At 42.8% G+C, this 24,623-nt stretch overlaps 2 protein-coding genes across 26 annotated transcripts in view; one reads left to right on the top strand and one right to left on the bottom strand.

The window, feature by feature from the left end:
- The window catches only part of MANSC4 (MANSC domain containing 4), a 40,296-nt gene extending 32,702 nt beyond the window's left edge, over nt 1–7,594 (bottom strand). For 6 of the 17 annotated variants that reach the window (XM_083819727.1, XM_083819725.1, XM_083819726.1 and 3 more), the window contains exons 1-2: nt 5,180–5,540; nt 1,549–1,654 (exon numbers count right to left, since the gene is read on the bottom strand). In XM_083819727.1, the coding sequence (XP_083675853.1) occupies nt 1,549–1,654; nt 5,180–5,524 (451 nt within the window). In that variant the 5' untranslated portion in view covers nt 5,525–5,540. The other 11 variants (XM_083819732.1, XM_083819723.1, XM_083819736.1 and 8 more) reach the window with 8 other exon arrangements.
- Nucleotides 7,595–8,114: 520 nt separating this feature from the next.
- The window catches only part of KLHL42 (kelch like family member 42), a 91,974-nt gene continuing 75,465 nt past the window's right edge, over nt 8,115–24,623 (top strand). For 6 of the 9 annotated variants that reach the window (XM_083819503.1, XM_083819502.1, XM_083819504.1 and 3 more), the window contains exons 1-2: nt 8,115–10,555; nt 17,380–17,573. In XM_083819503.1, coding sequence (XP_083675629.1) covers nt 9,339–10,555; nt 17,380–17,573 — 1,411 coding nt within the window. In that variant the 5' untranslated portion in view covers nt 8,115–9,338. Of the gene's footprint in view, nt 10,556–17,379; nt 17,574–17,977; nt 18,097–21,277; nt 24,037–24,623 lie in introns of those variants that run through there. The other 3 variants (XM_083819505.1, XM_083819507.1, XM_083819499.1) reach the window with 3 other exon arrangements.

Raw genomic sequence — 24,623 nt, 5'->3', positions numbered from 1 at the left:
GATAGAGTTTCAATATTGTGATGAATTTTATACAGCTGGATACTCAGTGAAAAACTTCCATGTGGGATACCATTTATCTTACCTAGTTATTTCGTATTAATATTCAGTCCTGTCTGCACAAGGATTTAAAAATATACCCTGTTTTAAAAGCTCCCAGTTTACTCTCCTCTAGACAAAGCTACAAAGGAAAATTCTGGCCTGGGCATGCACAATGCTTTTGTGCAGAACAAGCATCCTGAACAGGAGATTCAGCAGCAGGCAGGATGCTCCAGCAGCCAGACCCCCATTGAGGTTTTATCAGGGAACACTTACTTCACCTGGAAGTTTTCAAGGAAATTCCTCATGTAAAAAACAGATTAGATTGAATGTCATTGTAACTACACACTCATGCCTCCATTCTGCTGTCTGGTGACTGAACTTTCTTGTGATCCACAGGGAATGCCCACTAACACGTAGACAGTTGTAACAGCCTCTTTGCTGCCTGAAGAGAGCTTGGTGAAACACACTTGAGTATTAATCACTCATTAAATTTGACTAAATCAGGGATAAGTTAAGTATTTGTTAATAAATTCCAAAAATACCACTTCAAGTATTTTTTCAGTAGTATTACGAAACACTTGTGTTGCAAGCAGTAAATATTATATTGTGCATCCAGAGCAGAAAAATTAATCAGAAAATAATAGGGAATAAAGTCAGAATAAGTGCTATTAAAAATAGGAGTGGTTTACTTATTTATTTATTTTTAAATAGCATTGTTAATGATATTGTGTAAGAAGTGCTTTGGCTATGAATCTTAAAAAAAAAAAAATTACCTTTGTTTAGCAGCTCATCCTTCACAAATGATAGAGATTTCAGTTAAAATAAAATTATGCTCAAGTCAGTTGCTCTTAGAAATGCCAAGATCCTTTAGAACACTGGCATTTTTAATGCTGGAATGCTGCAGAGTATTTATGTTCCACAGATGCTTACTTTGTATCCTGTGACAAGGAAAATACTAAACAATGGCAGCAGCTAGTGAATCATTTCCAAAAGACTAATTCCTCTCTTGAGTAATTCCACTATTACCCAATACACAGTCCCCTGGCAGAACAGTACAATTCCCTGGCATCTCAGAGGGAAGAACGTGGCACTTTATGTTAAGTAGTATGTGTATTTTAAATATCTCAATTCCATTTCAGTTCACAGTTCAGTCTAATACAACTGGAAGGAATTCAAAATTTCCTTTGTTTTTTTTGCCCTCTATGTGGTCCAGTCCTTATAACAGTCAAATTGATGTTTCTTACTGATGCCCATGTATTATTGAGTGTCTCTGTGTTGAATCAAGAGAAGGTTTGCCTAAAACAAATACAAAACCACTGCAGTGTTCCCTTAGGCACTCTACTGGTACTTAAGGGTTTGGTTCTCTGCTGCTGCATATTTTTTTGTGTGATCTTGGGTTAGACCCACAAAGAAATTCAGGCTGTATTTCATGTGTATGTAAACGAGGTTTCCTGCCAAGAAAAGCATTTGTAATTCTGATTCCCAGTCACTGGTACTTCTGTTACTCACTTTGCTGTCTTGTGACTGTGCAGGGAATCAAACTGGAGACACAGCCAGCTTGCCACACTAAGGCCATCGTGTTGTTCACTGAGGAAAAACAAGTGGCCATGGTTTCCTAAGTAAGTTAAAACAGTGTTATATAATTAAGGTGATTCACAGTATCACAGATTTCTAGGTTGGAAGAGACCTCAAGATCATCTAGTCCAACCTCCGACCTAACACTAAGTACTCCACTAAACCATATCGCTAAGCTCTACATCTAAACGTCTTTTAAAGACCTCCAGGGATGGTGACTCCACCACCTCCCTGGGCAGCCCATTCCAATGCCTAACAACCCTTTCAGTAAAGAAGTACTTCCTAACATCCAACCTAAAACTCCCGTCACAACTTTCGCCCATTCCCCCTCGTCCTGTCACCAGGCACATGGGAGAACAGACCAATCCCCACCTCTTTACAGCCTCCTTTAAGGCAACTGTAGAGAGCGATAAGGTCGCCCCTGAGCCTCCTCTTCTCCAGGCTGAACAAGCCCAGCTCCCTCAGCCGCTCCTCGTAAGACTTGTTCTCCAGACCCCTCACCAGCTTGGTCGCCCTTCTCTGGACTCGCTCGAGCACCTCCATGTCCTTCCTGTAGCGAGGGGCCCAAAACTGAACACAGTACTCAAGGTGCGGCCTCACCAGAGCCGAGTACAGGGGCACAATCACTTCCTTAGACCTGCTGGCCACACTGCTTCTTATACAGGCCAGGATGCTGTTGGCCTTCTTGGCCACCTGGGCACACTGCTGGCTCATATTCAGCCGACTATCAACCAATACTCCCAGGTCCTTCTCGGCCAGGCAGCTTTCCAGCCACTCATCTCCCAGCCTGTAGCTCTGCTTGGGGTTGTTATGCCCCAGGTGCAGGACCCGGCACTTGGCCTTGTTGAACTTCATACAGTTGACCTCAGCCCATCGGTCCAGCCTATCCAGATCCTCCTGCAGAGCCTTCCTGCCCTCGAGCAGATCGACACACGCACTTAGCTTGGTGTCATCTGCAAACTTACTGAGGGTGCACTGGACGCCCTCATCCAGATCATCGATAAAGATATTAAAGAGGACCGGCCCCAGTACCGAGCCCTGGGGGACACCACTAGTGACCAGCCTCCAACCAGATTTGACTCCATTCACCACAACTCTCTGGGCCCGGCTATCCAGCCAGTTTCTAATCCCAGCGAAGCGTACGCCAGTCCAAGCCCCGAGCAGCCAGTTTCTTGAGGAGAATGTTGTGGGGAACTGTGTCAAAAGCCTTACTGAGGTCAAGGTAAACCACATCCACAGCCTTTCCCTCATCCACCAAGCGCGTCACTTGGTCATAGAAGGAGATCAGGTTCATCAAGCAGGACCTGCCTTTCATAAACCCATGCTGACTGGGCCTGATCGCCTGCTTGCCCTGCAAGTGCCGCGTGATGACCCTCAAGATAATCTGCTCCATGAGCTTTCCTGGCACTGAGGTCAAACTGACAGGCCTATAGTTCCCCGGGTCTGCCCTGCGGCCCTTCTTATAGATGGGTGTCACATTGGCTAGCCGCCAGTCAACTGGGACCTCCCCCGATAGCCAGGACTGCTGATAAATGATGGAAAGCGGCTCGGCCAGCTCCTCCGCCAGTTCTTTCAGTACCCTCGGGTGCATCCCATCCGGCCCCATCGACTTGCGCACATCCAAGCTCCGTAGCAGGTCACCAACCATTTCCTCATGGATAGCGAAGGCCACATCCTGCTCCGCATCCCCTTCCACCAGCTCAGGGCATTGGGTATCCAGAGAACAACCGGTATTGCTGCTAAAGACTGAGGCAAAGGCGGCATTAAGCACCTCAGCCTTTTCCTCATCCTTAGTAACTAGGTTTCCCCTCGCATCCAGTAAAGGATGGAGATTCATCTTAGTCCTCCGTTTCGCGTTGATATATTTGTAAAAGGATTTTTTGTTGTCTTTAACGGCAGTAGCCAGGTTGAGCTCCAGATGAGCTTTGGCCTTTCTAATTTTGTCCCTGCACAGCCTCGCTACATCCTTGTAGTCCTCCTCCGTGGCCCGCCCTTTTTTCCAAAGATTATAAACCCTCTTTTTTCTGCACAAGCCGCAACTCTCTGTTGAGCCAGGCCGGTCTTCTTCCACACCGGCTCGTCTTTGGGCACGTGGGGACGGACCGCTCCTGTGCCATCATGATTTCCTTCTTGAGGAGCGCCCAGCCTTCCTGGACTCCCCTGCCCTTCAGAACTGCCTCCCAAGGGACTCGGCCAACCAGCGTCCTGAGCAGCTCAAAGTCAGCCCTCCGGAAGTCCAATACAGCAGTTTTACTGGTCCCCTTCCTGGCCTCACCAAGAATAGAGAACTCTACCATTTCGTGGTCACTCTGCCCAAGACAGTTTCCGACCACCACATCTCCCACCAGTCCTTCTCTGTTTGTGAAGAGAAGGTTTAGCGGGGCACCACCCCTGGTAGGTTCACTGACCAGCTGCGTCAGGAAGCTATCTCCCACGCTCTCCAGAAACCTCCTAGACTGCTTTCTCTGTGCCGTGTTGTGTTTCCAGGATATGTCTGGGAAGTTGAAGTCCCCCACGAGGACAAGCGCTGACGATTTTGCAACTTCTGTCAGTTGGCTATAAAACTCCTCATCCGTCTCCTCATCCTGGTTCGGCGGTCTATAACAGACCCCGACCAGGATGCTAGCCTTGCCGGCCTTCCCGCGGATCCTAACCCACAGGGATTCAACCTTATCATTCCCAGCCTGGAGTTCCACAACATCAAAAGATTCTCTAATGTAGAGAGCCATGCCACCCCCCCCTCTGTGCTGCCTGTCCCTCCTGAAGAGCCGATAGCCAGGCATTGCAGCACTCCAGTCGTGGGAGTGGTCCCACCACGTCGCTGTGATGGCAACCAAGTCGTAGCCTTCCTGCTGCACGATGGCTTCCAGCTCCTCCTGTTTGTTACCCATGCTGCGTGCATTAGTGTAGATGCACTTCAGCTGGGCCATCACCTTCTTCCCCAGCCTAGCCATTGTTTCCCCCGGCACAGCTCCAACAAGCCTTGTTTGAGCCCCGTCCCCCTTCTTACCTAGTTTAAAGCGCTCTCTATGAGCACCGCCAGCTCCTGGCCTAGGATCCATTTTCCCCTTGGAGATAGGGACCCGTCTGGGGCCATCAGGCCAGGTGCCGAGTAAAGCTCCCCATGGTGAAAAAACCCAAAATTTCTGTGCTGGCACCAGCCTCTGAGCCACCTATTAACCACGTGAGCTTTCCGTGTCCTCTCCATGCCTCTCCCTTCCCCCGTAGGGACAGACGAAAACACCACCTGCACTCCCGCTCCCTCCACCAATCGTCCCAGCCCCCTATAGTCCTGTTTGATAGCCTTGAGGCTTCTCTTTTCAACATCATCACTGCCAGCCTGGACTATCAAAAGCGGGTAATAGTCAGAGGGGCGAACCAGGTTGGGAAGCTTCCTGGTAACGTCTCTGACCCTGGCCCCAGGGAGGCAGCAGACTTCCCTATGTGTGGGGTCAGGCCGACAAATAGGGCCCTCCGTTCCCCTGAGGAGGGAGTCGCCCACAACAATCACCCTTCTTTCTTTCTTGGTGGAGGCAGTCCTGAGGCGTGGAGTCAACTTCCTCACCTCAGGCATCCTCCTGGGTAGGCTTCCTACCTCATCCTCACCCGCCGGTCTCTCAAGCTCCAGGGCCTCAAACCTATTGCTCAAGGGCACCTGGGAAGGCGGCGCCGGAAGGGGAGGGCATCTCCTGCGAGGTCGAGCAGGGACCTGTCTCCATTCCTCCTCAACTCGCAGGTCCCCTCCCTCTGCCCGATGGCGACAGGGCAGGGGGTCCACCCCCCTTTGGGGCGTCTCACCCTGGTCCCTCTCCCTCCGGTCCTGCAGGGAGTCGCTCCACCAGTCTATCTCCCGCTCACACTCCCTGATATCCCTCAACCTCTGCACCTCCTCCTTGAGTTCCGCCACCATGCGGACCAGGTCGTCCACCTGCTCGCACCTCACGCGAGCAGTCTCTCTGCCTCCCGCCGATGGCAGCAAGAGGCTCAGACACTCCCCGCATCCGGAGACCTGAACTGCCGCACGTTTGGACGGGCAGTCGGTCTGGGTGTGTACTGACTTCCTAGAGAAAGCACCGTGCCTGGTGGAGACCATCGCAGCCCAGCTGACGGGAGAGTGCCGTTGGAGGAGTTGTCCCTATGGGCGGGTGTGAGCGCTCCGCCCTTCCTGCCCGCCCTGCCCGCGCTCACTGCCTCGCTAACTGCCGCGTCACTCCCTGGTCGCTCGCGCTCCCTAAGGGCCGCCTTTGAACGGCCGGGGGGAGGAGCTGTCGCTGACGCTGCTGGCTCCGCCTACGCCTCGTCAGCCTCCCTCACGAGGGCTGCCGGTGCCTGGCGGCTCCCTCACGTAGGCTCCATGCCCGAAAAATAGCCCTGCCTGTCCCGATCCCGCGCTCCGCTGCAGCACGCGTCTGCCCCGGAGCCGGTCGCCTCGGCAAGTGGTTGTAAAGTTTAAGCAGGCTTCAGCCTTAGCACACAAAGCAGCCTTGAATCAGTCTTTTAGCTGTTCCTTGCCTACGTGTTCTGTGCAATGCCAGTCAGGAAGCATAACCAGGGTGCCCAAGAGAAAGAGTACTCCTCCCCTCCCCTCTTCTCCCCTCCTCTCCTCTCCTCTTTTTTCCCCTCCTCTGTCCTCTCCAGCAGTACCTCCTCCTGACTCTCTCTCTGTTTCCTTACTTTTGCTATGCTAGAAAAGTCAGAGGGCTACAGAAATGTATACCCAGGCAGAGAAAGGGGCAGAAGCTTAGGTTTTCTTCATCATGGTTGAATGGTCTATTACAATGTGGCTGCTGTATAAAAAAGCTTCCATTTCCAAGTTTTCTAAAAGAAAAGAGTGATCATTTTTCAGCCTTGGAAATAATTTAGGCATTAAATACGAGAGAACAGTTTAGATACTAAACACAAGAAAAAGTGTCTAGCCTGTGAAGAAGGCTAACCCAAGCAGAAATGACCACCTCAACTCCAGAGCGAGAGCGCCCTTACTGACATTTTCTGGTGCTGCCGTGTTCCATTTGCTGGCACATGAGAATCATTTCACTGTAGAGAGAGACCTGAAATATATCTAAAACAGTCTTGAAGATTTCACTCCAGAAGCCAAATCCAGAAGCTCGGCACTGAAAATCTGAGAGCATTACCTTTGTCTTCCTCTCTGTGTAAATGTCTTGTTCTTCAGGGTATGTTCTCTTAACACACACTTGTGTTAATACCTGCCATGATGCAAACTTGTTTTTGTGTTCTTCCGTTCTTCAGCATGTCCTTAATGAGTTACAGATGTTTCTTTATATTTGTTTCAAAGATCGTGCAAGTTTTTTTATGGCTCTTGCCTACAGATTTTGACAATGTAGCTCTAGCGCTAGATATTTCCATTTTCAACTGTGGAAAGTATGTTGCTTACTCTTGTAAGATCAACTAAGATGTCTGCTGGTGAAACCGCAAGACCTTTTCTTTGATTCCAGTATAATAATGTATATGTATCTTAGCATATACCACAGTATAACTGTGGACTGGGAGACCGATGAAATTATCTGTGCAAATATGGAACAAAAAGGTAGTCCTTGCCGTGGTGTTTTTGCAGTGTAAGTACAATGTAAGCACAGCATACAGACTGATTAGCATAGTAAAAGAATAATGGATCTGCCCTGTCAGCATGCGCTGACTTAACACAGTGGTCCAGTCCTAAGCCTGGATAAAATACGGATAGCTGACAATCAGTCTAGTAAAAACATTTGGATGAAGAAACAGATTTAGGCTTTCTGCAAAAGTGGCCATCCAACAAAGAGTACTGCTGACCCCTTGTGCTTATGACAGCTCCTGATGAGAGCTATACAAGTCAGTACTCTCAAAAGTTTGCTGTTGGGAAAAACGTTTTTTAGTAGTCTATTAAAAACCTCATGAAATGTGAGGAAGGTGGATTTGAAATCCTTGGTGGTGTGGCAGGTGCAGGCACACAGGCCACAGGAAGGCACTAAGGCAGCAGCAGAAATATTCTAACTATCCAGGCTGTGGTGTCAACACTTTGAGGGAACAGAACTTATCATAACTGACTACACGGAAAAAATCACTCACCAATTAGGAGCTAACTTACCAGTACATCAAACATGAGCTTCCAAACCAGATGTCTAAAGATGGCAATCATACCACTGTGTTGGCAATCATACTGTATTCCAGCAGGGGAGCTTAATGGCGACAACAAGTATGAACTCTCTGTTTACTTCTGGAGTATAAATTATTACAGTTACTTGAAATGTCTGGCTGTGGGAATTAAAGTGTAAACAGGACATATGGGTTAGAGTCCTACAGAAGTGGTAGGACCTTTGCTTGTTGTGTGTGACATCTTTTCAGGCTGAACCTGAGGCAGATAAAAAATGGCCAGTGCTCAGACTCAGGTTTCAGCTATGTGTAAGAAGCTTGGAGAGCCAAGTAATGCAGTGCTTCACCAAGACCAGAATACAGGAAAGTGTAATATGAAAATAAATGAAATATTGAGTGGGAATGAAAGAGGAACACAAAACAAGCAGACAGTGAAACTCATTAGTAGGAAAGAAAAAATGAGAGATGATAGTGACCTAGCTAGGGACTGAAGCTGCTGAAGAGAGCTCTTTGTAAATGGTTGAAATCCTATTTGAAAGGATTTCAAAACAGAAAATAGGATTCAAAAGCAAGATGCTCTGAAGAGAGGTGAAAAACAGAAATGCAGAGAGATCTATCCCACCTCAACAAACATTTTTTTATAGAAGCTGGCAGAAAAGAACAACTTTTCTGAGTGTGACTGTTCAACTCTGAGGTTGACATTGATGTCATTTGTATAGAGAAGAATTAAGAAGCTGAAGTTCAACAAAATTGACGGAGGATCATTTCACAGAGGAAATGCTAAAAAGCAAACAACACCTTTTACTAAAACAAGTGAAAACAAAAACAAAACAAAAAAACCACCCCTTGTTACCAGAACAAACAGCTACTCTGAAGAGTTTTATTAATCAGGGGAAACGATCCCTTCTGAGCAGAGGAAGCAGGGAGTTGTCTGAAAGCTAAGCTATCTGCAATAGCCGGAGATGAGTCACATTACTGTTAAAGGGAAAGATTTTCTATAATCTAGCAAAGCATGGGGTGATGTAAGTCTTTATAAAAGTAAAAAAAAAAAAAAAAAATAGATTGCTAAAGTCTTTTTATTGTACTGTCTTTTATGTTAAGCATCATCATATAAGAATACATATGATGGCAGACTCCCTCAGCTGTTTCATCAGTTCAAAAAAAAAATTGCTTTCATTATGTGAAATGAGTTATTATTCTTCATAAAAGTAATGGGGCAAACAGCAGAACAGCCACATTATGCAGGCAGCTAGATGCTCAGTTACTAATTTATTTTTTCCTTGCTCATGTCAAATAAAACAGAGCCCTGCTACGTGACTTGTAAATAGCATTTATTTCCTTCTCCGGGACCTTAGTTTAAATAGAAAGGACAGAGTAGCAGAAAAGGCTATATGGTATCTCTACAAGCCGAATGAAGAGCTGAGACACTGAGTGCTTGTGCAGGAGAAGTCGGGAAGGTCCCAGCAGAATTATGGGTCCTAATTGTCCCCACAACCTAGCGCTGTGCCAGCCGTGCGGGACGCTCCTTGCCGTTGTGTCCTTGACGAGGAACGCCCCGGGTTCGGTCGGAGCCGTGCCGCAGACCACACACTGCCCCGGAGGGGAGCCGAGCCCGTGGGGGCAGCCCCGCCGCGTTTATGGCACCGCCGAAGCCCCAGCGCTGCCGGCCCAATTCGGGCACTGCGAGAGGGGAGGCGGGGGCATGGCCGCTCCGACATCGCCTTTTTAGGGCCTTTTTTTATCCCTCTCTGTTTTTTTTTTTTTTTTTTTCTCTTTCCTTTCCTTTCCTTTCCTTTCCATTCTCTCCTTGCGGAGTCGGAGCTGCGCCTCGTCCCTCCCTCTGCCGGCCCGGCCCGGCTCCTCCCAGCCGGCACGGGGCGGAGGAGGAGGAAGAGAAGGAGGAGGAGGAGGAAGAGGAGGAGGAGGAGCCCACACCGGCAGCGGCAGGGCCGGAGCTTGGTCAGGGGAGGGGGAGCGCGATGTCCCTGGCGGAGCGGCAGGAGGAAGAGGAGGGGGAAGGGGATGGCGTGGGGGAGGAGGTGGTGCAGATCCGGCTGGGGGACAAATGCTACCCGGTGTGCAAGAGGAAACTGATCGAGCAGAGTGACTATTTCCGAGCCCTCTACCGTTCGGGCATGAGGGAGGCAGGGCAGGGCCAGGAGGAGCAGCTGCTGCGCGGGGGGCTGAGCGCCCTGGGGCTGGAGCTGGTGCTGGACTTCATCAACACCTCCTGCCTGGCCAGGCTGGAGCAGGAGGAGGGGGGCGATGACGAGCCCCCCTTGCTGGAGGAACTGGTGGAGGCTGCTTCCTACCTGCAGGTCACCCCCTTGCTCCGCCTGCTCCTCTCCCAGGTGAGGGTGGGCAACTGCCTGGAGCTGCATCGCCTGGCTCAGGTCTACGGCCTTCAGGACTTGCATGATGCCTGTCTAGACTTCATGGCCACCCATTACCATCAGGTTCTGCGGAGGCCTGATGCCCGGCCACACCTCCACCTGCCCCATGCTCTCCAGCACCACCTGAAGGAGAGGAGGATGAGGGGCACTGCCACCCTCGTGGCCATTGGGGACTTCATGGGTGCCTCCTCTCTGGGCCTGCCTCCAGGCTGTCACCCTCAGGCAGAAGCCCCCTGGTCTATGCTGAGGTATGACGAGGAGGCAGAGAGGTGGCTGCCCCTGGCCAACAACCTGCCTCCAGATCTGGTGAACGTCCGAGGCTATGGGTCGGCTGTGCTGGACAACTACCTCTTCATCGTTGGGGGCTACAGGATCACCACCAGCCAGGAGATTTCAGCTGCCCACTGTTACAACCCTTGCCTAAATGAATGGAGTCAGCTGGCCTCAATGAACCAGAAGAGGTAACCCCTGCTCCCTGATATGCACGTGTGTCCATGTCTGTTGTCAAAGTAGAGCCTGTTGAGTAACATGGTGTTGACTGGACTTGAGTTGCAAGAAGTGATTCAGACCTGTCTTTGTGCCGTGAATCACCCCTCTCTCCTGCATTGTGTGATGGGAAGGACCAAAGGGCTTGGCGATAGCTTGGCAGCGGGCCACCAAAAGGCTTGGCAAACCTTGTCTGTACTGGTAGCGTATCCCAGACACGGAAAAACCCTGCAGCCGCTCCCCTGCCTGGTGGCCCATGTGCATTGCACAGGGAGCTGCTGTAGCAAGGGATGGATGAGGAGGATGGGACTATGTTGAGTAAATGCTGGTGATAAAGGCCTCAGCTGCAGGAGAACGTGAAATAGGCATCAGCAGAGGACTATGTTGCGACCTGCCACCGTGTGTGATCATTCATCTCGTGTAAAATGGTGGTGGGCTCCCACTTTTCCTTTAAATTGTAGTATTCTAGGAGGGCTGTGGAGCCATTCTCTTCAAACAGCTGACTTTGCTGGAAGTAGAAATTCTCCTTAAATTGACTAAGAGAAAAAAAAGTCACTTTGAGATACATTTTAGCTCCAGTACTCTATGTTATGAGAAGTATTACTGCTCCTTGTGGGGTGTACAGTCTATCAGAGATAGAGATGGATGAAATGTTCAAGTTGGAGCAGTTTTTCATTGGTTTTTACTTTTATAAATATCCAAATATTAGGTAGGTCTGCCTTTCAGTGAAATATGTATCAGAAAAATGGCAGGAAGATTTTCAGAAACTTCTCACTTTATGAGAAAATTTTAATCCAGTGAACATTCAGCATTTTGACCATTTTGCTTTTTCTTCTATTTTTTGAATTGTTTGACGTTTGTGTATAAGTTAGTATTCAGAAACATTTGTGTGTTTGAAAGGATAAGTGGTCTTAGCTTTGAGGGGTACTCAAGAAGAGTCCATCTCCCTGGCCGTGGTTATGGCTGCTCTACCTTAATCATGTTGCAGAGTTATCAAAATAAAACCTTTTACTTCACTGAAACAAAATATTTCTGTTTATCCAAGATATTTTCTTTTCATTGTTTCCATTTTAGAAAAAATGTTTAAATTTTTGTCTTCTCTGTCTGTATCAAAGCTAAAACAAGTAGGGAGGCCAGAGCTTGCTGTAGAATAGAAATGCTCTTCTCCATCCAGCAAATTCAAGTAGCATCCAGAGACCCCAGCCATTGGCATAAATGCTTTGTATTGGTGTAGTAAATCTGTAGCCTGTATTCCACTTGAGCTTACATGCTGAAATACCTCAAAACAGGGATTTGACCTAAAATGACTAATTTCCTACTTCACCCTTTTTTTTACTTCCTGTATCATTGTGAGAATTTCACTGAAGTTTTGGCCTCCATAATCAGTCATTGGAGTTGACTGGAAACATAGGGCATTTCTGGCTTGTTGGAAAGACATTGTAAAAATTACCTGCTGTAATATGAATGTTCAGCTTTTAAACATCATAAATGCCTCTTTTTACGTGCGTATTTCTTGAGCCTGACCCTATCAGCAGTCTTTACTGAGGCACCTTTGAGAATTGAGCTGTTTTGGTAGACCTGCCTTCTGTGGTCTTGTCTGCGTGAGTATGGTTGAGGGCACAGTGGCCTCAGTCGAAAAGGATGGTGGGGTCAGCCCACACAGTGTTTCCCGTAGAAGTGTGCTTAAACATAGAAGTCCCTCATTGATCAAATTAAAAGATTTTGGTATTGGTTTGTGTGATGTCTATAGCAAGGTAGATGTTGCTATGTGCAATGATTCTTCAGTGTGGCGAATGAGGGGGGGGGGAAGTTTTTTAAAAAAATGCTTTTTCATAGCCCTTTTTTTTTATTTTTTAACCTTACAACCTTGCTGTTCAATCTCAAAACTGCCCCTTTTCCCCCCTCACTTTACTTTTTTTTTTTTTCTAGGTTATCTGAAATAAACAAGTTGATATTTTCTCCTTATATTATTTTCATCTCTGTTGCCATACCAACTTAATCTTTAAGTCCATCACAGATGACAGCACGGTATTACATAGCGTGGGATTTCACATCGGCAAGTAATGGCAGAAAAGTGGTATGCAAATGGGTATTTTTGGAATAGTCTCTAGTCGTATATTTCACCATAGTGACTGCAGGTTAAAAAGGACCAGAATTATGTTTGCCTCTAGACTAGAAGGTAGCAGCAAGTGAATATGAGGCTCTTTGAAAAACAAAATGGGATTTTTTTCTCATAGAAACTCTGTTGACACCTTCACAAAACACTTTGTTTGCTTTAACATCTTCATGGAGTCTCGACTCTTAAGGTTTGATTGATTGGTTTATATATTTATTTTATATCTGACATAACATTTCATCTGTCTGATACTGGATTGACCAGTTTAACATTTTGTGGCCAGAGCACAGAAGGGATGGCCTGTGCCGTAGGAGCTAAGAGCAGGGGAATTCTTAGACTGAGAGTCCATATTTGGCTGCAACAGTACTGATGCCTTTCTGTTGTGTGGATGAAACATACTTCAATTTGCTTGGCATTGTGTTTTTAGTTTGTTGTGCTGTAGTAAAATAAGCAGGGCAGTTGCCCAGAGGGCTGCTTAGGGAATAGGGTCATGTGACTGCTGAATGAGTCGATGTCAGCTGATATAATTACATCCCATGAATGCATTTTTTATATACCTTGAGGGACGGTTCTAGTTCCCACTGAAGTTGTTTTGACTTCAGACAACACTAGAGGTAGATAAAATAATTTGCTCAGGCTCGTGTAGGAAGCCTGTGTCTGTGCCTGGAATTTCTCATTGTCTGAAGCTAAATCTGGAACCAGTCACAAGTAGTCCATAACAGATCACAGTTTCTAGACTTCTCTATTTTTTTTTTCATTCTAGAGGTGTTGCTGTACTTGGAATAGTGTCTTCAGACAACTACCTGGACTTCTTTGATGAAGGAACTTCATGTAAAGGTTGCCTAAGACCACTTGTGGTCTTTGGGGATAGGAAGGCACCAAGGAGATCTGAGGACTGTACAAGTCATGTATTTGAATACCTTTCCATACTTTTATTTAAATCGATGCTGACAGTTGAAATTTACCATTTAAAAATAATATACTCATAGGATTTCTACTGCATGTGCCAGTTACTGCTGTATATTCCATTTTTATTTTCCTTCAGCACAGTCATGGCAGGTAAATCTTCCAGGCTTGGAAGACCGTTGTAAGCCCCTGGCTGAGATTATACATATGCATGTGGAACAACATTTTTGTGAGCAATCTGTGCCTGAACTGCTGCCACTCTGAGGATTCTTACAAAAATACAAGAGGAGATGTTCTTGGGGAATGGTAGTGGTTTAGAAGACCTTCTCTTTCCTTGTTTTTTTTTTTTAATCATTTTTTCCCACTCAAAATTCCTCTGTGTTGGGGAAAAACAGACTTTTCGAAGATTTTTAAGTTAGAAATACCCATGTCACATTTATCACAAATGTATCACCCATGCTTCCAAAGCTAATGGTTGGATGCAGTGTGCTCTGCAGACTCATGTAAGGGATGGAAAAATAGTGGTTCATGCAAGAAATGTAAAATGCTTTGGAAATGCTTTTGTAAATGTACTTTTATGATTCTTGATCTTTGTTGCAAATGCTTTAACTCTAGAGTTAAGAAGTCATCTGATCTGTGAAAGCTTTTAAGGATAAAGTTGATTCATTTGTCAGGAAGAAAACACAGGATAGTTAGTCCAACCCTCCTGTTCTATAGAGGATCAAGCTTACCTTGCAAATACATGTTTGACTTGTTCTTTAAGCCCTCCAGCAATGCAAATTTCAACCTTCTTCCTCCCAGGTAACTTGTTTCCGTGCTTACCTACTTCCCTGATCAGAAAGTCCTCTCTAATATCTAAACTAATTTGGTTTTGTATACTAAATAAGCAGAGTCGGTGAACAAGGAAATGCTTGCTGTCCTCTTCATAGCCAGTTTAATAGTGGTCTCTTATTGATATGTTATATGGCTGTTAATGCAATCTAGAACTAGCTACGCTTTTCAGAAGTTCTTGCATGTTGTCTTGTATTCAGAAAGTTATGCACTCTGACCCTTAGTTCCTTTGCATTTTGTACATCCTTCCTTCCTTCCTTCCTTCCCATAGTGCTTTACACTTGCCTTTGTTGAATGAAAAATGTTGTAAATTGAACTATTGTAAAACTGCACAGCTTGCTCTTGCTTGTGTTCCTGGGGTTCCTTTCAGAGGAAATGAAGGACTTTAGAAGACATAGCCCATACGTGGTCTTGTCCCACCAAGAAGGGTTCACACCAATCTGGGATTTGGAGAGTATTTCAGATCCCCAAGTTCAGATAACTCACATCAAGTGAGTGGAGTTATATCATAGTTGAATTTAGCAGACTGTTAAGCTCAGTTGTTTCCAAGCTGTAGTCCATGGAACAGTTAGTTGTGGAGAGCTGGCTAGTTGCTCCGTGTTTGCTTTTCTTGTTTCCAGCTGCTCCAACACATTAGAAGAGTGTAAAAATACACTAAATATTTCCTAATGTTCACTCTCCATAAAAACACCTGCTGTTACTGGCATGAAAAGGTGAATGGCAGAAGAAGTTATTCATAACATACTGAGCCGTTGTCCAAATGTTCAAATAAACTGTGCTAATGGGCGCTTGTGGCTACTTTTAAGTAAAATGAATCATGTAGTTAGTGTTCCATAAATCTGAGATGCTTGCACCAAACATCATTCCTTATAATAGGTGTTGGAAGTGGTTAAATGATTTGACCAACTGACACACAAGTACGTGGCCTTCTGGAATAATTGAAGTTGAAATCTGTGCTGTGTGTCTTTCACCAGGTAGTTTTCCCACTTCTGCCAGAAGCAATTCAGAGATGCAAAGGCAATCAAGCAAAACCTGTATAAATGAACTCAATTCAGATAAATAGTAGTTACAATTGGATAACTAGACAAGCAAGCGTGAATTAGGAAACCTGAATTCTTTTATGTTCTGACACAACATGTTTGTGTAATTTATATGGCTAGGAGATCTTAAAATAATGAAAGATTTATGCACGTGCATATGAGCTCGTTTTGTAAGCCAAAACCCCTGTACTATCTCCATCATAGACACAGAGTTACAGACTTTCTAGCATAGTTTTTATTTTAAAAGATTGTTTGGAAAATGAATTTACACTTTTTTTTTTGTCTCTCTGCTAATTTGTGTCCTTTTTTTTCCTCCACCATCACTTTTAGAACAGGTACATTGCTTTGAAAATTATAATGTTTTGTGAGTAATTATCCTCGTTTCATACCCGCTACTGATTGTCATGTTATTCTGGATTCTCTAAGATGGAAAACATAACTGCTGTACAGAGGAGATGAACAGTGACCTAATTGTAGATGTCGGCAAAAAAAAAAAAAAAGAATAAAAAGCAATTAATTCCTTCAAAGGAGCATTTTAGTTTCCAAAGCTATATCAGGATGACAAGAACAAAATGATTCCATCTGGAAACATATTCTTTTTCCAAGCATATTTAATAAAAAGAAATTGCAGGGCAGACTGCTGCTAGGCAAGGTTCATTTTGTCCAGACAGAACCCTGCAAAACTACTTAGCGGTAAGTTTTGTATCTTGGATTCATGCAAAGTGAAATTCACTTTACTGCTCAGCAGGCCAATGCAAGGCTAAAGCACCACTTCAGTTTTACTGACACAGTGCAGTTCTCTGTTTGGTTTTACGCTGATCTAGTGCACACCAATGATCTTCATACATTTAATTAATCAGGATACTGCGTGGTAAAATTTCATGGATTTAGCTCAAAATGAGCAGTACAGAAGTAATAACCTTGCTAGGCAAAGACATTGACTCGTAAGTAGGACTGTTTCCTAAGCAGAGGAAAAGCTGATCTCTTATTAGACCATCTTTCATAGCTAAAAGGAATAGATGAGCATGCAAGCCCTTCAACTTCAAGCCTTTCTAGTTCCTCCTAAACGTTCGCACCTCTAGTACCCATAGATCATTTGTTTCTGAATTGCCTCTGCCTGTATTATCTTAAAAGTTTAAGATGCGAGGCTTCTTGCACTTCAGTAATTGGAAAGTTACCTTTTGTGAAATACAACATAATGAATAGAATAATAAATAAAAGAACAGATCATTGCCTATAGAGTGCAGTGTATTTTGTGCAACTGAGGATGGAACGTTAATTTACATATACATCTTGCTTCAGAGGGATAGAGGGTATATTTAGTGGTTTAAACTAGTGCTGAGTAAGGTACAGGATTCTTTTTCCTCTTTTTGCAAAATGTGATTCAATGCATATCACTTTAAATTTCTGTTTATTAGGATTATTAAAGAAACTGTATAACAGACTAAGATGAGCATGCATCTCTAGTCATTCATCAAGTCTTGTTTGAAATTCCTGTAATTTTAACTTAGATAATATCTTTGACTGAGTGTATATATAATATGTTTTCCTCCACTAAAGGTAGTTTATTAAAACCTAGTAAAAACAAGGCATCTACTGAACACGTTAGTTAACTAAACATTTACTACTCAAACTGTGATACACTGAAATCCAAAATAAAATATTCATCAGTCTTAACATCAACATCATTAACATTTAGAATGTCACTGGTTACTGTCCTGAGTAATTAAAGTGTAATTACAAAGTTTTGGACACGCACAGAAGAGTTCAGATTCTGTGATACATGAATTGATGGTACAAGTTGAAAGTAATGATGGGTGTGTTGGAGCCTTGATAGGAAGAACTTTCCTGTATTTTTCTGTACATTTATTTAACCTATTTCAGTGCTGCATTCTTTGTCTTTCAGGTCCAATTTTAAGCTTTTGGCTGTAAATGGAAAGCTCTATGCCATCGGTGGTCAGTCCCTTTCCAATGTGGAGTGTTATAACCCAGAAAATGACTGGTGGAACTTTGTAGCATCCATGCCAAACCCTCTTGCAGAATTCTCAGCTTGTGAGTGCAAGGGCAAGATCTACGTTATCGGAGGATACACTACACGAGGTAGAAAGTTTGTTTTTTCTTTTTTTTTTTTCCTAACCTGATTGCTCCTCAGGCGTAGATCATTTTCTTTTTCAGTTTTTTTTTTTTGAACTGATGTATCAAAACATACTGATGAAATGAAACAAAAAAGTATCTCTGTCATACTGGTATGGGGTTGTGTTTTTTTTTTTTCAGTGTCCACGTCTAGGATTTGTAATTATGCTTGCCAAATATATGGACTTTAAAACTAGATAGCTGTCTGTTATTTCCCATCCAACAAACTGGTAGGGGGATCTGGGCCTCTGTTCCTCTGATGAAATGGACTGGTGGGTACTTTAGTATCCAGCATAGCCCTTCTCCTCTTAGATTTTGGTCATACAGTAGAAAGAAAGATCTCAACAGGTACACTTTTGATTACTTTTTAGGTACACACATCAGAATGTCAGAAGGAAAAATATTAAGAAAAGCTTTGCCTACATTAGTATTTTTCATGTATGTCACAGTTGTTCCACTGTAGCATTTCACAGACAAATACAAGCTATAGGTAAGCTTTTCACTGCTGAAGTTATTGTATAAATAATCAAAATAATTGTATAATTAATGAAAAGCTTAAGCAGGAATTTACTTTCTTTCTGTACTTGTTTTCTGAGGGGACAATAGAGAGGGAAGGATACACAGCTGTGTTCTCTCCTGACAATTACTATTTTTTTTATCCAGTGGAAAAGCAATCCCCACAAAAAGAGCTTCCTTTTGTTTATTCCTTAAGCACATAGTGCCATTCTTTTGGTGGAATACTGTTTTTTCAGAGTTCCAGAAGTCTTAGATTTTTTTTTTCTTGAATGTCAAATGTTTAATATTGATCACAACTTCCTAAATTAAAGTTCCGATCTCTAGGCCTTTGCCTGCTTCATTTAACCACACTAGGTTGAAATTATTTTCCAAGTGGAGAATAAAATTAGAAAAGAGATCATTCATGGCTCAGCTTTTACAGAGTGTACTGCAAACAAAGATAAACTGACATCAGAACAAGCTGTCTCTACTAGTGTCTGAGTTTAGCTCTGAAACATTTTAAAGTTTGTAAAAGACGCATTTCCACTTCTCATGGTCCTTATGGTAATGATAACCTTCAAAGCCATTTTGTCCAGTCCATTCTGACTCAGGACCAATGTAAACAAAAGATATCGAAGTGCCTGTGTCTATATGGAGGCCATGCTGTGATGTGCTCTGCAGTCCTGGTCCCTTGGTCTTCCTCACTAATGGACCTGCTGAGGTGCTTTGTGGTCCCTGATGCCCAGCACGTTCAGATAGACTAGGACGGAAGGGTGTCAGGCACGCAAAACTTAGTGCTCTGGGAAGTCAGACCTAAGAAAAAACAACCTTTGGGACAAGACAAGAGAGCAGAGAAAAAGAGGCTGAAACAGAGTAATGAGAGAGGCTTGAAGCTACCATTATTTTATTTTATTTGTTATTTTTATCAAGAGAGAGAGGAGAGGTAAAAAGAAAAATCTCTGGTTTGGTTAATAGCGCTACAAGATTAAAGGAGTGCCAGCTTTTTACCTTAATTCCCCTGAGTTTTGCAAATTCCTTCTCTGTTGCTTATGCTGTTCTTCTCTTTAGGCTGCTTGCTCTTGGTGTCATGGGTAGGAAGATTGGCACGTTGCTGATGCAGTTCCCGCTCCCTTAAAATTCATTAATGAAAGTGTATGTCGTCAGGATCAGCACCCTAAATTGAGGCTTATGTTTAAATCCAAGAATGTTCAGGGCAACAAATGCCTGTGCTTGTTATAAATAAAGATCCTTACCAGAACAAGGACCTAGAATCAGTTTGTCTGTGACACCTTGGCTTAGGGCAGCCGTCAGACTTAGAAACCAGAATTCCTGAAATTACACTGGTGATTCACCTTCCAAGTTATGCAGATGTTGGAGGGTGATAAGGCACCACGATCTGAGAGAGACAGAGTTTCATTTGCTCTTTTACTACATTTGGTAAATAAAATCATGCAGCAATTAATGCTTTTTTTTTTTAATTTTTAATATTTTTCCTATTTCTGTGTACACCTCAGTAAGACTGTTGTTTTGGTAGTTTTTGTGGGTTATTTTCTTTTCTCTGTATAGAGCTCTCTCCTGAGACTGCACTTTCCAAAAGATGGTAGGATCTGAAATTTTGCGTTGTGAAATATAATGAACCTTGATGATTAAAGAGCCTCCTTTCAGTTCTCACTTGTAAATCTAATCCTAATAGCAACTCCATGTCAGGTACTAGATTTGTTTTGTATTTTTTTTTGTTTTGTTTCTGTGGATAGAAAAGACCCCGGCTCCATACTATGTAAATGAGGGCTACATCCCAATAGACTTTCATGTGCTCCCCCTCAAACCATAGCATTCGATGTTTTCCTTAGAAGATTACTGCTATGGAAAGACACAGAAACTTAATTGCTAGAAATGTTGTGGGGAGTTTTTATTTTTTTCTCCCCCAAGTGAGTCAGGGAATGATTCATTGTTTGTAGACAAAGTTGATCAGCAATTTTATAGAGCATTGCCATGATATTTTTCCTCTTTTTTTTTTTTCTCTTAATTTAATGTGGATTAGATGTTTAAGAAGGTAATATAAAGTAATAAGCAATAATGGAAAGTCATCACAGTGAAAGCAAATGCTATAGCAGCACCTCCTGAGCCATGCTGCTCATGCGCTTCATTCATGACAATCAAGTTATATTTATGGCTATTTATATCTGTGTGCTCTTACATAACTTGTTAGTATGTCACCATCTGCTGTTACGCTTGAGAGCTCATCTGGAGATCATCATGCAGAATAGACTTGTAATATGGAGCAGATTTTATCAAAAGACCAAGCTGGAGACTGTGAGCCTGTTACCACTTGTCACTTGAGTTTGGATTTAAGCTCAGGTCTCCAGAGGTTGAAACTTAATTTATTAGCTAATGACTCGTGCATTCTTTGTTAATTCAGTGAATCCTTGGTATGGGACACAGCCAGGGTCTCCACTGCACTGTAAAACAGGGAGATAGTGTAACAATTTCATAGAATAACAGTATTGCAAACACATGCATCCACTGAGTCCTAACTGAAGTATAGATAGGTCTTCAGCTTTTTTTCTCAACGCTTCTGTCTAATGCAGGAGCATGTCATTCCTGGTTTTTAAATGAGTTTGACTGTGTATTTCTCTCTCTATGGTGTACTGAACGTGTGCTCTTAGGTCATCCATGCCACTTGATGAAATATAACTAGCTTTATGAATTTTATTTCATAAAACTTAGATTTGTGGAGTGAAATGGATGATAAATTATCACTTGACAGCCATTAATGAAGCATACGATGTTCATGCTAATGTAATTCATCTGTGATCACCAGTGGAAAGCAGATTATTGCTCCATTTCCCTTTTCAGAAAAAAATGTTTCATGTCAATCAGAGGCAAAATTAAAAGCATAAGGCAACAGTTAGGGATTATGCTGGTTAAATCTGCATTCCCAGACCGTTTGCATTGTTTAATGTGCCAGAAGCAGCTTAAATTTTCCCTCTGCAATAGAAGAGAATGTTCAAACTTTATCGCTGTGGCAAAGACTCAGAGTTCTCAGTAATCAATATTTCTTCCCTGGTCTGCTACACTTTTTCACTGTGTAATAATGGCTGATGCAGATTGTGGAGATCCTCCTCCATGAGTATCTTCTTATTTATTTATTTGTAAATCTCTCTCCTCTGTTTCAGATAGGAATATGAACATTTTGCAGTACTGTCCAACTTCTGATTCCTGGACCAACTTTGAACTTTGTGATGTCCATGTTCGCAAACAACAGATGCTCTCTGTTGAAGAAACAATATATCTGGTAGGGGGTTGTATTCATGAACTTGGGCCAAACCAAAAATCCAGCCAAAGTGAGGACGTGTTAACTGTGCAGTCTTACAACATTGCTACCAAAGAATGGCTCTACCTCAAAGAGAACACATCAAAATCAGGTCTTAACTTGACTTGCACTCTCCACAATGATGGAGTTTATATATTGAGCAGGGATATTACCTTATCTACAAGCTTGGAGCACCGTGTTTTTCTGAAGTATAACATATTTACGGACAGTTGGGAATCACTAAGACGCTTTCCAGCCTTTGGACAAAACATGCTGATTTGTTCTATGTATTTGCCTGATGTGCGAGAAGTGTAACAGCATCAGGTTTTTCTTTTCAGCTCGTTAATCACTCTTGGAAGAATTATTGCTCCCTCTAAGTAATTCCAGTTTCAGAATGTAATGTGGTTGCATAACATAGACATAAATACTGATGCCATTATTAAAAAAAATAAAAAATTAAAATTAAAAATCCAGTATTAAGAGGATGCTTCCAGAAACAATTTTAATATTTCAGTTTTTAAAAAAAATATTATTTTGAATTTAATTTCACCAAATATTGTTTGCAACTTTAATATAAAATTATTGTGTTGGTAACCAATGAAGGCATTGAAGGAACTCCAAAGAACAAAACTGATCAGTCTAGTTTTATTCTCCATCTTTATAGACAACATAGAAGATAAAGAATATACATGATAAAAGTGGATATAATTCAGTAAAGTAAATAAGAAGCTTAAGAAAAATAACAAAGGGTACAATTTCTTTTAAAATACTATTTTTGCTCAAATTATGTTCTGTCAAATGCACAATGTTTAAAATTGCTAACACTCTTGTTATGTCTTCTGCAGTCACAAGTGAAATTATCAAGGATGCAATTGTAAGCAATTGAGTATCACCAAGATACACATATTCCCCTGAGTTATTTGTAATAAAATGCTTTGTGAGGGACTGGGAGGAATTGCCCGAAGGCTGAAGGTTTCTGGTTGGATACTAGATGCTCCTATAGTGGCAGTTGGCAGTATTTATTACAGCTATTATAATAGAGGTAAAAAGGCTACAAATTCATATTGAGAAGTTTGCTCATTTTCCAAAAGGTTTTAAGTTGTATTCTGCATTACTGGGTTTTAAAGGTCAAATTATAGAAACAAAGAGAGAGATGTTGGCAACAAGTTACGGAAAATGTACGTGAGCACATACTGTTGTGATTCTGCACCAGGCCCACTCTGCTTAGTAACAGTCATCCAGGACAAAAGGGGAGACTGAATCACTTAGTATGGAAGGGTTCATTTGTGTAAACGACTTCCTATCAACACCAGCTCTAACAGGTGCGCGTGAATGTTGGCTGTTTCTTGAGGTACCAGGAACCTGATAGAGATTACCTTGTTTGCCACACAAAGTTGTTAGTTTCTCTAAAGAATGTAATGAGATAGTCACCATGAATACTCCTTTGTCTTCCCTAGTTTCTGCATATTGCCTGAGATACTATAATCATGGTGGGCCCCTTTTTGTAGTTGGCAGGGGTCTTCTGAAGGCACCTGCCCAAGTGTGGAATGTGTGCTCTCACTACAGGAAAAGGAGAAGGTCTTGGTCATCATGGAAAGGTTTCACAGCTGCTGCCTCTAGGAAATAGATAACCAAGTTCGGTATGTGTTGAGCATATTGCAGGGATGTTGGTTGGTTCTGCATCAGCTATTTCTTGAAATGAGAAGACGAGATGTAATTCACCTGAACACATTCCTGATATTTGGAGATGTCTTTTTTTTTGAATTCAGGAATCTGAATCATCTTTTGAAGATAAGTGCCTTTTTGTAGAGAGTAGGCAAAGGCTGCAATGGTTCCCTAAAGGCTCTTTTAACCCCTTTCTTCTCCATGGTCTTGAATGAAATTGGTACTAAAAGAGCTAACAGACTTGAAGTGCCTTGCCAAATACCTCTCTGACATTCAGTGCTTAGGTGCATACTTTCAGTGCTTCTGATCATGGATAGCAAACCAAAGAGAAAATCCCAGGAAACTTTGGTCTAGAATGAGAGTGTTTGGGTTTGAACCTTTTTGCGATATAGGTAGACATTAAATAAAATAAATAAATAAATAAAATAAATAAATAAAAACTTTGGATATCCAGGATTAACCTCTTGGGTAGGAATTTTGCAGCCTGGCTGAGTATGTTACACTTAAGCCCAAACTAGTGTCTGTCATTCAGCTGTACGCATGAATTTCATGAATGAAATTGTCTATGTGTTCATTCCTTTGAAAACCTGATGCACTGAGCAGGTGATATGTAATGACAGTGGTATCAGACCAAACAACGGCTATTCTGTAATGAAGAAATGAGATGACTTTCATAAGATTCTTAAGTGATGTTTTTTTAACCTTAAATTTCAAAAGTGTTTTAGAATAAATATAGACAGTATTTCATTGTCTGGTGAAAACCAGAACAAAAGTTACCTCAACCACATTAATTTACTTGCTTTCCTTCATTTCTTTTCAGTTCGACATTCACTACTCTACAATCATCCTTCAGTCAACTTAGATTAATAGTGGTGGAACAAATCACATTTGAGTTGCAGCATTCTCCTCCCTGGCAAAGTAATTTTGAAGAACTGACATTCCCAGATTTGCAGAGTGGTATATCTAATGAAGTCCTTTCAAACACATCCATTTTGTAGTGCAGGCATCATTCCAAAAGCAGTGATACAGTGTTTTTGATATGATTATTCTTTTTCATGAGAGGCCCTTCCATGCTGGATAAGTACATGCTGGTTTCAGCTTCCGGTTATCAAGTGACCACAGTGCAGTCTGGAGAACCTGCTCAAACAGAAAAGAGAAAACGGCTCAGATTTTAAATGTTATCAGACCCTTGTGTGAATCTGTGGTGCAAATTCATCGATGCTGACATCTAAGAGTACTACAGTCACAAATCAAAACTGGTGTTGAATTTAGTGGTACCAGATTAATTGGACTGTATGACTACAAACTGAAATACAGATTTTTTTAAAACAAAATTCATTACAGAGAGGTATGCAATGTGGGTGTTCCTATAAATTACGAGGGGAAAAAAAAACGCATCACAAAACTGTCAAACCATCCCTTGCCTTTCTCATTTTCTTTCCATCACTTTAATATTACACATAAGGCACTGTTGAGCAGCTTCTGTCCTTCAGGCCAAGGAAAACTTGTTGAGAGTCACTAACAGTTAGTAATTAAAAAGCTGC

The sequence above is a fragment of the Anser anser genome (assembly GCF_964211835.1).
Source record: "Anser anser genome assembly, chromosome: 1".
Lineage (NCBI taxonomy): Eukaryota > Metazoa > Chordata > Aves > Anseriformes > Anatidae > Anser > Anser anser.
The sequence above is the reverse complement of the archived record's forward strand: the minus strand, read 5'-3'. Positions and strand labels throughout refer to the sequence as shown.